Below are 12557 nucleotides of genomic sequence, written 5' to 3'. Positions count from 1 at the left end.
AGGACATCATGGTCACTAATTCCTCTCTAAGTGGTGACACTTTCAAAAATATCAGGGCTATTTTTGCTTATGGGTCATTAAACTAGTTGTAGAGGCAGTTGTCACAGTTTTCAGTGTTAATTCGCAAAATTGTTCTTACTGCTGGTAACATATGTGAAGTTTTTCCAGTCAGTACTGAGCAGATTTAAGTCACCACCTGCAACTACTGTTTGCTCAGGGTACCGTATTTACTCGAATCTAAGCCGCACTTTTTTCCGGTTTTTGTAATCCAGAAACTGCCTGTGGCTTGGAATCGTGTGCAGAGTAAACGGAAGTTCTGAAAAATGTTGGTAGCTGCCGCCACAACTAAATTCTGCCGTTGAATATATGTAGCGCTACACAGACATGCTTTGCAGGCACAAAGATAAATACTGGCGCCAAAACCTCTGCGTCAGTAAATAAATTAAAAGAAAAGGTAGAAGAATGTGAACATTATGCCATGTATTATTTCATGTTTGCTACCATCTCATTTAAATCCTGTCTGCCTAATAAACTACGAAACTAGAGTCACACAAGAGCAAACGCGGAAGAATATACATGTCATGTTTATATTAGTATTATTCTTATGCTGTATAGTGATACAGTCAGAAATGAAGCACAGCAACTGACTAGAATTTTAAATCTCTAATTTCTGTGCAGACTGTAATGTACTAAAGAGGCGTCTGCAACGATTTTCAAACGGAGAAAAATGTTCGCTAAACTCTCGTTCAGAACATCTTCTATCATACGCAGTCTATTATCTGGTTCTTGTTGATCATTATCAAAGAAAGCAGCAGTGTAAGTAACAACAAATAGCAGTCTCTTGCCATTGTTTTGCTTCCTTTATCGTAAGCGGCGGTAGCGCGCACAAAACCAAGCCATGCCGCGAGCGGCGACAGGCCGTAAACACACATTATCAGAATGCGACAAACAATGCATGACACAGCACAATAATGCATTTTCAGCTTAGAGTGACGTAAACACCTATAACAAAGAGAATTGCACTCATCAGATCAAAGCAAAATAAGCAATCGATTCAAACCAGACGAAGCACATGAAAAAGGAAGGGTACCCGTATAAATATGGATGGAGCGCCTGACACATAGCAATGGCTTAAATGTTAAGCTTACGACTCGTACCAAACTACTGTAGCTGTATCTTCGTCCATTCGACTTAAATTGGGTCTCGTGTTACAATGGACCAACTTTGTTTCGATTTGGAGGTGCAGTCTAAAACTTTTCTCTCCCCTTAAATTTCGAGCCTCAAATTTCAGGGGCGGCTTAGATTTGGGAATTTTTTTTTCCCTTTCTTTCGAGTTTCATTTTTCAGGTGCGGCTTAGATTCGAGTGTGGCTTAAATTCAAGTAAATACGGTATTTAAGCATAACTGAGTTTAGAATGGTTCTGAATGTCTCCGACTAATGTTACTGAGTCTGGTGATTGGTAGAAAATCATGTTATAAATTTAAGTCCATCAGTTATAACTGCTCTTCTCTGTACAAGTTTGCAGTTGATTGATTCTGGAGCTAGTCCGCAGTTTATGGTGTATTGTTAGTGTTTCTGCCTCTGGATCACGGGGTCTCAGCTTTGATTCCCAGCTGAGTCGGGGATTTTTGCCACGTGGGGACTAGTTGTTTGTGTTTCCAACATAATTTGGTAAAATGGTGAGACTGGACAGTGAAAAGACTCGGAATTTGTATGGGTGCTGATAAACACAGCATTGAGCACCCCACAAACAAGACTCGTCATTGTCATCTGATTTTGGACCCCTCTATACCTAACGCTTTTGTCTGTTGCTATAAACTCTCCTCCTAGAGTCTCTTCTATCTTTCTACTATACATTCTGCTATAGCAAGAACAAACACAATTTATGGAACATGTTACTTTATTGGGCAATATGTAAGCCACAATGAGTAGAAGTTGTGTGTAGCACTGAATGCATTGACGGGGCAACAGTAATATAGGTTACCGAATAGACCAAGCACTTGTTTGCAAATGCTTAAATAATAATATTTTTTTGGCGGTTCACTAGAGCATTCAGGGGGCTGATCCAGGTGGCCTTTCTAAGCAAGCCTGTGAATTGTATAGATGCGCAATCTCTGAAATTGCGCATGTCATGAGAGAAGGTACATCCCATTCTATGTGTTGTCCAATTTTTTTCTACTCTCTACTTTGGGTATGAACCAACTATGTATTCCTAATATGACATGGAGATGAGTGCCTCCTGTGAGACAGGTGAGATCTGGGACTTTTTCTGTGAATATGTCAGCAGTGAACAACTAATAAGTTGAAATTCTCCACCTCAGCTTTTGCTGTCCCATAGGTTGAAGTAATTTCTTTATTCTAACAATGTAAACTGTATGTCTTTGTGTAGGATTATGTAGGTGTTCATTGACAGCTGAGATACAGCAAAGATAACTGCTATGAGGAAGCTGCAAACACAGCCAAAATGTTCATCGAATTGAGTAAGTGCATAATTATCATATCTCCTCCTTCCTTTTCTGGACCCGTTTTGACTACCAAACACAGTAATTGCATATCTGCCACCATTCCATTTGTATTTTAATGTTCCTTTTCTGAGTTTTGGTGTGTCGAGAGGAAGATACTGCTTGAACAGGATCTTTTTCTTTGCTTTGGATGGGCCCCTTTTTGTGACATGTCAGAGAGATTCTGTAGACTATATTTGAAGATCTATACCAAATGTTTTATTGACAGTGCTCATCAGGTAACACATATTGCTAATCACATTTTCCTAATGGGAACTATACACAACAGTGCCCTTATGTAATAGCATTTGAAGCTTTCACTAATTCTCTGGTCCATCAATTGGGAGGCAAATGTAATTTCTGGATGGCGAGATGGGGAAAACCTAATCTATATATTTAAACTATATATTTTTCTCTTTCCAGTTAAATGTACTAGGCATAACTTAGGATGTTATCAATCAACAAAAAAACATTTCCATAATTCTCAGGTGTAAGTTCCTACTTTTCCCTTAACCCTCCACTACTCGCAGGGGATTTGAGGACACATACTCGCACGGAGTACAAATGTACTCCACCACTTTTTGTGTTAAAAATACATTTCTTCTCTATTTCATTATTTTATTTGTTTTTTACATCCTTTATGATGCATGAGTAAATTCATTACTAATACTTTTGAAACGAGGGTAGGAATTAAACATTTAATTTTTTACACGCAGAATGAGTTTTTGTCACTCCACCCATTTATTACTCACAACATACTACATTACACAAGAAGTAATTAAACTATTCAAAATAACTTTAATGAAGAAGCTCATAATACACAAAAAAGTAATCACAGTAGATACGTACAATAAGAAATGATGTACAGTTCCTACAAGCAGCGCTAGTTGTTGAATGTCCAAAACACACCCATTCGTTACATTTTGCACACACTCTTCGTGTTCATTTTTTTCTTGATCTGCCACAAATTTTACAACGTCCTTTGCCCTCTTTTTTTATAGCTATTTCCATTTTTTCTTCTTGAGTCCTCTCCTAACACCACCAGTCCTTGAATTTTTAGTTGTCTGGGTATCAAGGACTGTCTCATGCGTCCATGAATCTGTGGTTTCACCGTTTGCCAGCTAATTTCGTCAAGGAAATCAACTCATTTCACTTTGACATAGTTTTTGTTTGGTGAATAAATGCATAAAGAATTGATAGCGGTTAAAATATTGTAAAAAATTGCTGTTGGCCTTCTTTTATTAGTTCTTGCAGCATCATAATTTGAACAAAGTTGATAGAGTTCGTCAACTCCAACTTTTGTGCCATTGTAGAATGTAACAGTCTCAGGTTTGTTTTTTGAACTGGTGGACTCATCAATCGCTGCATAATTGTGCATACTTCAAAGTAAAATTACTGCTTTCTTTTTCTTTTTTTCAGCAGGGTACAAGTAGCCAAAAACAGAAGTGTTTATTTCTTGAGATTTGCTGGGTGAAAATTCCTGAGATATTTCTTTTTAGTTGTGTCTCATTGTTCCAACATAAGTTGTCTTTTCCTCAAGCAGTTCTTAAAGCAGATGGTAGCTAGTAAACCAATTATCACTTGTGATGTTATGTCCTGTGCCTAAAATTGGTTTTGCAATTCTCATGACGACCTCCTTTCCTGCATTGTTTACATCAAAAGGCCCTTCCGACTGTTTTCCACAATAAATTTCCATATTCACAGTATACATTATCCTACAATCCACTAATGCAAACACCTTCAGGCCATAACAGGAGTGACGAGTTTGACAGAGCACTGAAAGACCTGAGTCGAAACAAGGCCCCGGGAGTAGACAACATTCCATTAGAACTACTGATGGCCTTGGGAGAGCCAGTCCTGATAAAACTCTACCATCTGGTGAGCAAGATGTATGAGACAGGGGAAATACCCTCAGACTTCAAGAAGAATATAATAATTCCAATCCCAAAGAAAGCAGGTGTTGACAGATGTGAAAATTACCGAACAATTAGTTTAATAAATCACAGCTGCAAAATACTAACGCGAATTCTTTACAGACGAATGGAAAAACTGTTAGAAGCTGACCTCTGGGAAGATCAGTTTGGATTTCGTAGAAATATTTGAACACGTGAGGCAATACTGACCCTACGACTTATCTTAGAAGAAAGATTAAGGAAGAGCAAACCTACGTTTCTAGCATTTGTAGACTTAGAGAAAGCTTTCGACAATGTTGATTGGAATACTCTATTTCAAATTCTAAAGGTGGCAGGGGTAAAATACAGGGAGCAAAAGGCTATTTACAATTTGTACAGAAACCAGATGGCAATTATAAAGGTTGAGGGGCATGAAAGGGAAGCAGTGGTAGGGAAGGGAGTGAGACAGGGTTGTAGCCTCTCCCCGATGTTATTCAATCTGTATATTGAGCAAGCAGTAAAGGAAACAAAAGAAAAATTCGGAGTAGGTATTAAAATCCATGGAGAAGAAATAAAAACTTTGAGGTTCGCCAATGACATTGTAATTCTATCAGAGACAGCAAAGGACTTGGAAGAGCAGTTGAACGGAATGGACAGTGTCTTGAAAGAAGGATATAAGACGAACATCAACAAAAGCAAAACGAGGATCATGGAATGTAGTCGAATTAAGTCGGGTGATGCTGAGGGAGTTAGATTAGGAAATGAGACACTTAAAGTAGTAAAGGAGTATTGCTATTTGGGGAGCAAAATAACTGATGATGGTCGTAGTAGAGAGGATATAAAATGTAGACTGGCAATGGCAAGGAAAGCGTTTCTGAAGAAGAGAAATTTGTTAACATCGAGTATAGATTTAAGTGTCAGGAAGTCATTTCTGAAAGTATTTGTATGGAGTGTAGCCATGTATGGAAGTGAAACATGGTCGATAAATAGTTTGGACAAGAAGAGAATAGAAGCTTTCGAAATGTGGTGCTGCAGAAGAATGCTGAAGATTAGATGGGTAGATCACATAACTAATGATGAAGTATTGAGTAGAATTGGGGAGAAGAGGAGTATGTGGCACAACTTGACAAATAGAAGGGACCGGTTAGTAGGACATGTTCTGAGGCATCAAGGGATCACAAATTTAGCATTGGAGGGCAGCGTGGAGGGTAAAAATCATAGAGGGAGACGAAGAGATGAATACACTAAGCAGATTCAGAAGGATCTGCACAATTCAGAAATTCCCTGCCCCAGCCTCCTCCTTAACCCCACCCAGTCACCACTCCCATTATGCACTGGTGCTGCTGCTTGCAGTGTGGCTACAGTTGCCTTAGACTGCAGCCTTGTGTGTGTCTGGGGGGGGGGGGTGCATTTGCACCTGTGTGTGTGTGTGGGGGGGGGGGGCATTTGCATGTGTGTGTGTGTGTGTGTGTGTGTGTGTGTGTGTGTGTGTGTGTGATATGAAAAGCTTACAGGCCGAAAGGTTTATTTGGAACAGTCATTTTGGTGTGCCTATGTGCGACTCAGCATCTCCGCTATGTGGTGAGTAGCAACTTTCCTTTCCATAACATTCTCAAGCTAAGTTTGATCCACTAACACCATTCCTCAGTGAGTTTTTTAATTTTAAATTTATTGGAACCATTGAGAGCAGCAAGTTTAAAATTACTTGCCATTGTGAACAGTAAAACTACTACAGCATAATGTCATAACCAAAGGTATATATGCTACCGATGATGTGAGATTGGTCACAAAAGTAGATTTTCAGTGAGAGTGAAAGTGGCAGCGCTGTAGCCCTAGTTGCTGCAAACAAATTTCTTTTTGCAGCATTGTTGCTGTGTTAGAAAATGAGCAGTGATTTGTTCTGCAGTTCGCTGCAGGTCTTAAGTTGGCACATATTGTCTGTTATTCTGGAATATACAAAAAAGTGCTCATAACATTAACTGATATCTCTCCCTCTCCTCCTCTCCCTCCCCCTCCCAAACACACACACACACACACACAGTCAGTCATCTCTCAATATGATTGGGGGGGGGGGGGGGGGCGGGGTGGCGGCTCTCTCCTATGTGGTCTATTTTAATTCATGTTGTTGTTCTATTCTGGATTTTCCATTGTTTTCATTGGTCATTGTTCATAACTTTAGCCTCGTTATGTTGTCTGCAGTCACAAGAGTAATAGAGGTACTGTTGAAAATTCAACTAACCCATAGAAATGTGCTGCTTGTGAATTTACAGTTTTCATTAGACAAAAACTAATAAAGCTTTGTTGTTTACAAGACTATGGCTTATTTACTAGTGTTCTTTCCAGACAGAATGAGATGTCAAAACAGAACAAATGTTCTTCACCAATTTTGCCTGCCGTCTTATGGTATGACAAAAGATACTTAAAGTACATTAAAAATGTAGAGTTTATTACAAATGGTGTGCAGGAAGAACAGCTGTCAGTGAGCCTCTGCATAAGCTTGAGTATTTCACTTTAACATCATGGTCATCTTTTAAGATGTATGCAGATGGATGTAACTTTATTCTTCTTGGAGCTGAAATTTTTAAAATTTTGACGGTAAACCTTCCTTTGATGCACTTATGTCACCAAGGCGAGCATTTCTGTGATACTGTCACATTTATTAACTGAAATCAAGATTAAAAATCATGATGTATTTGCATGTTCCTTTTTCTGTATTAATGTTTCCTGGTAAGGGTCCTGCACTGATTGGCCATACCAAAAGTTTGGTCCTGTAAGTGTTTAGTAAGCTATGTCCTTTATGGGTTGATTAGCTTTCCCAAGGCTCTCCGTTGACCTCATTCTAGAATCTGCTTTCCCCAAAGGTAAACCAGTCCTTAATCTGAATTTTTGTTTAACAGCACAGTGCTGATCTAGATAAAGTCCTGTTGGAGGTGGTGTGCCCACACATTACTGTGACCTCTGAACCATCTTAACTAGCTAGCCTTATGAGGACCTGGTATTTAAAGTTGAGTATGTACAACAATGCAACTTAGCATTTTTTATACATGCATATGATTTCCAGAACTGGAAGAAGCCGCTTTTGATGTGCCTTAGGTTTATGTTGTCGTTGCCCTCTAAATTTTTCCAGTTACATGCCATATATGTAGTGAACAGAAAAGGCTTAACACCCCGTTGAGGAATAACAAAAGATACTTTCACTTCAGACAATTTATTCTTAAATATGCCAGGTTGTCTGCTAATAAATCCGTAATGCAATAAGAATTTGGTTTGATATTATGTAACCTTGTATTTTGTTCACTAGGTGATAGTGCAGAACTGTATTAAGAGTGTAAAATTGTCTCTAGATATTTTGGATTTAGCGCATAAAAAGATGCAATAATGTAAAATGCTATCACAAAATAGTGAAGAAACTGTCTGCAAAGGTGTCAGCCCTATTCCAGCAAGCATCTGTCAGGAGGAAATGGACTTAAAGATGAGGAGAAAGATAGCTAACTAAATGTTGAGGCAAGATTGATTGTGATAATACAATTACCTATTCTGTTTTTGTGGTTGGTAGCTATCGAATAGTCTTTTGTCTGCATTACCACATCTTCAGCTTGGTAGACTTTTGCCCTGATCATGTCAGTGGTAGAAAAGTTTCTTTTTACATCGAAAGTTCCATCATATAACTCCAGATACAGGTTTTATTCTGGAAACTGAAGTAACCCCCAAACTCCATTTAAGTTTCAAATGTAAGTTGTTGTTGTTGTGGTCTTCAGTCCTGAGACTGGTTTGATGCAGCTCTCCATGCTACTCTATCCTGTACAAGCTTCTTCATCTCCCAGTACCTACTGCAACCTACATCCTTCTGAATCTGCTTAGTGTATTCATCTCTTGGTCTCCCTCTACGATTTTTACCCTCCACGCTGCCCTCCAATGCTAAATTTGTGATCCCTTGATGCCTCAAAACATGTCCTACCAACCGATCCCTTCTTCTAGTCAAGTTGTGCCACAAACTTCTCTTCTCCCCAATCCTATTCAGTACCTCCTCATTAGTTACGTGATCTACCCAACTTATCTTCAGCATTCTTCTGTAGCACCACATTTCGAAAGCTTCTATTCTCTTCTTGTCCAAACTAGTTATCGTCCGTGTTTCACTTCCATACATGGCTGCACTCCGTGCAAATACTTTCAGAAACGACTTCCTGACACTTAAATCTATAGTCGATGTTAACGAATGTAAGTTATGAAGTATTATCACTGCTTTTATGTATTGATTTGCTTGATACAAATATAAAATATTTTCTTGAATAAGTGCTCTGTAACCCAAATATTAAATCAAACCATACTATCCAAATCCTTACAGAAGTTAATGCAAACAGTAAAAAGCAACAGCCCAAGTAAGCACAGGACACCAGAGAAAGACTACAGTCCTACGTCAACCCACTGTCAAAGCTTCAGATATAACCGTGGTCACTTTGAGCAAATGGATGAAGAGAGCTGCCTACCAGACCATGTGGTCGATGGTGATCAGCAGCTGCCTCTTATGCACACTGTTAGTTTTTACAGAAGACAGCAGAACATGGTAAGTACAGTTTTGCTTTGAAATTGTTTACCTGGTTTAAATGTGATTTTCGTGGACTTAAAATGATAAAGTAAATGGCTTTTTATTGAGGAGGCAATTTTAAACCAACAATGCTTGTTCTGATTATTGTCATTTGCTTTCAGCCAAGTCAATCCTCATGCCATTAATCTCCCCTGTAGCCTTTTGAAACAATATTTGCCTTTTTCCATTCCAAGATAGCCTACTTTCATCTGGTTAATATAGACATAATTATTTTGTTTAAACGCATCTTCCAAATTTACACTGTGCGCCTGAGAAGTATCTTTAAATTTTGTACTGTGTGTACAAATGATAATGCTCATTTAATATTTTCAAAGAGAATTAACAGCTATGCGCAACAATGTGCTCACAGTCTGTTAGCATCAGATTTGTCGTTGTTGTTGTTGTTGTTGTCATATAGAAGTTGATAAAATTGTAGCACCACTAGAAACTACCCATTTGTTTCAATTTGATTCTACTGATAATTCTTACAGAAGTATTGTGTTTACAGGGAGTGAAAACAACACCAGTTAGACAAATAATCCGGAGACCAGAAGTCAGATCCACCGTTTCATACAATTCTGAAGAGAGTATCAGTTTTCCAGCAGATGATAGAAATACTGTGAGGAGTAAGATTTCAACTTTGCTAGATGAGGTAAAGCTTGAAGAAATGTGAAATACAAACATTATGTATATTCATTTTTTTACCATACCTTCCTAATATGGCTTTCAGGTAACGAAACAACAGACAGTAATATCACAGGCTAGCCAGGCACTTAATTTGTGCTGCGCAACAGTGGAGTTTTCTGGTTCAGCTGAGCAAGTGGAAGGAGAGCGGCTCCTCCTGCTAGCAAGTTAGTTTCTTAAACTTCTAGAAATTTTCTTCATTAAAAAAGTTCTTTACGTAAAAGCTATTCCCCCTCCCCCGGTCTCGTTTTTTATACTGTCTCATTCTACCAAAGTAAAGTTATTGCCTTTCTCAGAATATTAGCCCTATGTGCATTTTACAATGAAATGTAATAGAGCTATTCATTCCAAATAAGTATAGTTTTGATGCTATGAAACTCCTGACATACCTCTTTATTTAAAGATTTCTTTGTCTTTTATACTCAGGTCTTCATTTCTGCTTAATTTTCTGTGAACTATCTTTCAGCACATCGCAGACAGGCAGCATTGCATGAAATCCAGAGGCTCGAAGTTGAAGGAACTCTAAGACCTGGTGGAAGCACTGCATCTGTGATACAACCTAGTGAGCAGGGGACACTAATTGTAACAAATATTGTTTTACCAGTGAAAAAAGAATACATTCACAATATTGGAACAGGTAATTTATACTTCCACAGAAAAGAAATGTTTATACAGTACTGGTAGAAGCCAAGAACAACTTCTATTTGTCAAACATTCCTTTTTCACTAATAGAAGGTGATGCAAAGGCAGGGAGACAACATTGTTTTGGAATTTAGAGAGAGGGGTGGGGGGGGGGGGGGAGCGCAACATTGGAGGGTTGGTAAGCACCATCTTATTGACATGTTGCTGCACATGTGCCATGTTCTGAGCAGCAGCAGTGAAAGTAGAAGTGAGGAAAAAAGGTTTATGGCTGTGAGGGATCAAAAATAGTACCTGCAATGGACTCAGAATTGATTAATCATTCATTTTGTTACAGGAAACACAGCAGTGTCCTATATAGAAGTAAATATTCCAGAATTTGAATCAAGAACAGCTGCCAACATGAGTAACTTATAAGAAGATAACCTCAGAGTAGTGAAGTAACTTAAATCCCTTAAAAGCAAGTTTTTTGATCCAGACAGTATACCAATTAGATTCCTTCCAGACTATGCTGGTGCTATAGCCCCATACTTAAAAATCATATACAACCTGTTGTGTCTAGGCAAGACAGCCTAGACACAATGCGAGGAAGCCGAAAGGCACGCGCTAAGCTCACGCAGAATAGAGATAGGTCTGCAACAGGATACGTAATGAATGCTATAAAGCAAAGTACGTAGCTGCTGGAATACTTAACTTTAATCCATCATTTGTATACATCGTTCTTGACGATACAAGGGAGACTCTGTAGATACATGCAATGTTACTAATGGCGCCTTGCTAGGTCGTAGCCATTGACTTAGCTGATGGCTATTCTAACTATCTGCTCTGCAAATGAGCGAGGCTTCGTCAGTGTGCATCGCTAGCTACGTCGTCCGTACAACTGGGGCGAGTGCTAGTACGTCTCTCTAGACCTGCCGTGTGGTGGCGCTCGGTCTGCTATCACTGAAAGTGGCGACACGCGGGTCCGACATGTACTAATGGACCGCGGCCGATTTAAAGCTACCACCTAGCAAGTGTGGTGTCTGGTGGTGACACCACACAACCACTTGCTCGACACAAGGTCCACACCCAAAGACTGGAAAGTTGCACGGGTCACACCAATATTCAAGAAAGGAAAAATGAGTAATCCACTAAATTACAAGTCCATATCATTAAAATCAATATGCAGTAGGATTTTGGAACATATATTGTGTTTGAACCTTATGAATTACCTTGAAGAGAACAGTCTGTTGACACTCAGTCAAAATGGATTTAGAAAACATCATTCTTGTGGAACACAATTAGCTCTTTACTCACATAAAGTGTTGCGTTCTATTGGCAAGGAATTTCACATTGATTCCATATTTGTAGATTTCCATAAGGCTTTTGACACTACCTCACAAACAGCTTGTAATGAAATTTCGTGCACATGGGCAGTCTCAATTAATGCACTGGATTCGTATTTTCCTGTCAGAAAGGTCACAGTTCGTTGTAATCGATGGAAAGTCATAAACCAAAACAGTAGTGATTTCTCTTGTTCTCTTTGCTGTTCCTCATCTATATGAAAGATTTACGAGACAATCTGAGCAGCCGTCTTAGTTTGTTTGCAGACAATGCTGTCATTTATCATCTAGTCATTAGAAAACCAAAACAAATTGCAAAACGATTTAGAAAAGACGTCTGTATGGTGCAGAAATTGGCAGTTGGCCCTAAATAATAAAAAGTGTCAGATCACCCACATGAGTGATAAAAGGAATCCATTAAACTTCGGTTACATGATAAATTAATCAAATCTAAATGCCATAAACTCAATGGAATACCTAGGAATTACAATTACAAAAATTAAAATTGGAAAGAACACACAGAAAGTGTTGCAGGAAGACAAACAAAAGACTGCAGTTTATTGGCAGAACACTTAGAAGATGCAACCGACTTGACTAAAGAGATTGCCTACACTATGCTTCTGCATCGTCTTTTGGAGTATTGCTCCATGATGTGGAATCCTTATCAGTTCAAAGAGCTGCACATTTTGTATTATTGAAAAATAGGGGAGTGTGTGTTTTGGACATGATGCAGGATTTTGGGCAGACATCATTAAACAAAGGTTTTCTCTTTGCAGCGGGATCTTCTCTGGAAATTTCAATCACCAGCTTTCTCCTCCGAATGCGAAAGTATTTTGTTGGTGCCAACCTGCATGGGGAGAAATGATCCTCATAAAAAATAAGTGAAATCAAATCTCGCGCAAAAAGATATAGATGTTTGGTTTTTTCCGCATG

The 12557-nt window shown here is 38.8% G+C and overlaps 1 protein-coding gene across 4 annotated transcripts in view; it reads left to right on the top strand.

Moving 5' to 3' along the window:
• The window catches only part of LOC124802632 (anillin-like), a 155075-nt gene that overhangs the window by 100301 nt on the left and 42217 nt on the right, over window positions 1-12557 (top strand). For all 4 annotated transcript variants that reach the window (XM_047263527.1, XM_047263526.1, XM_047263528.1 and 1 more), the window contains 4 exons: window positions 8740-8958; window positions 9488-9631; window positions 9710-9830; window positions 10130-10300. In XM_047263527.1, the coding sequence (XP_047119483.1) occupies window positions 8740-8958; window positions 9488-9631; window positions 9710-9830; window positions 10130-10300 (655 nt within the window). The remainder of the gene's footprint in view (window positions 1-8739; window positions 8959-9487; window positions 9632-9709; window positions 9831-10129; window positions 10301-12557) is intronic.

Source organism: Schistocerca piceifrons, chromosome 6 (genome assembly GCF_021461385.2).
Source record: "Schistocerca piceifrons isolate TAMUIC-IGC-003096 chromosome 6, iqSchPice1.1, whole genome shotgun sequence".
NCBI classification, from domain to species: Eukaryota; Metazoa; Arthropoda; class Insecta; order Orthoptera; family Acrididae; genus Schistocerca; species Schistocerca piceifrons.
Note: the sequence above shows the minus strand (reverse complement) of the source record. Positions and strands in the feature narration are given on the sequence as shown.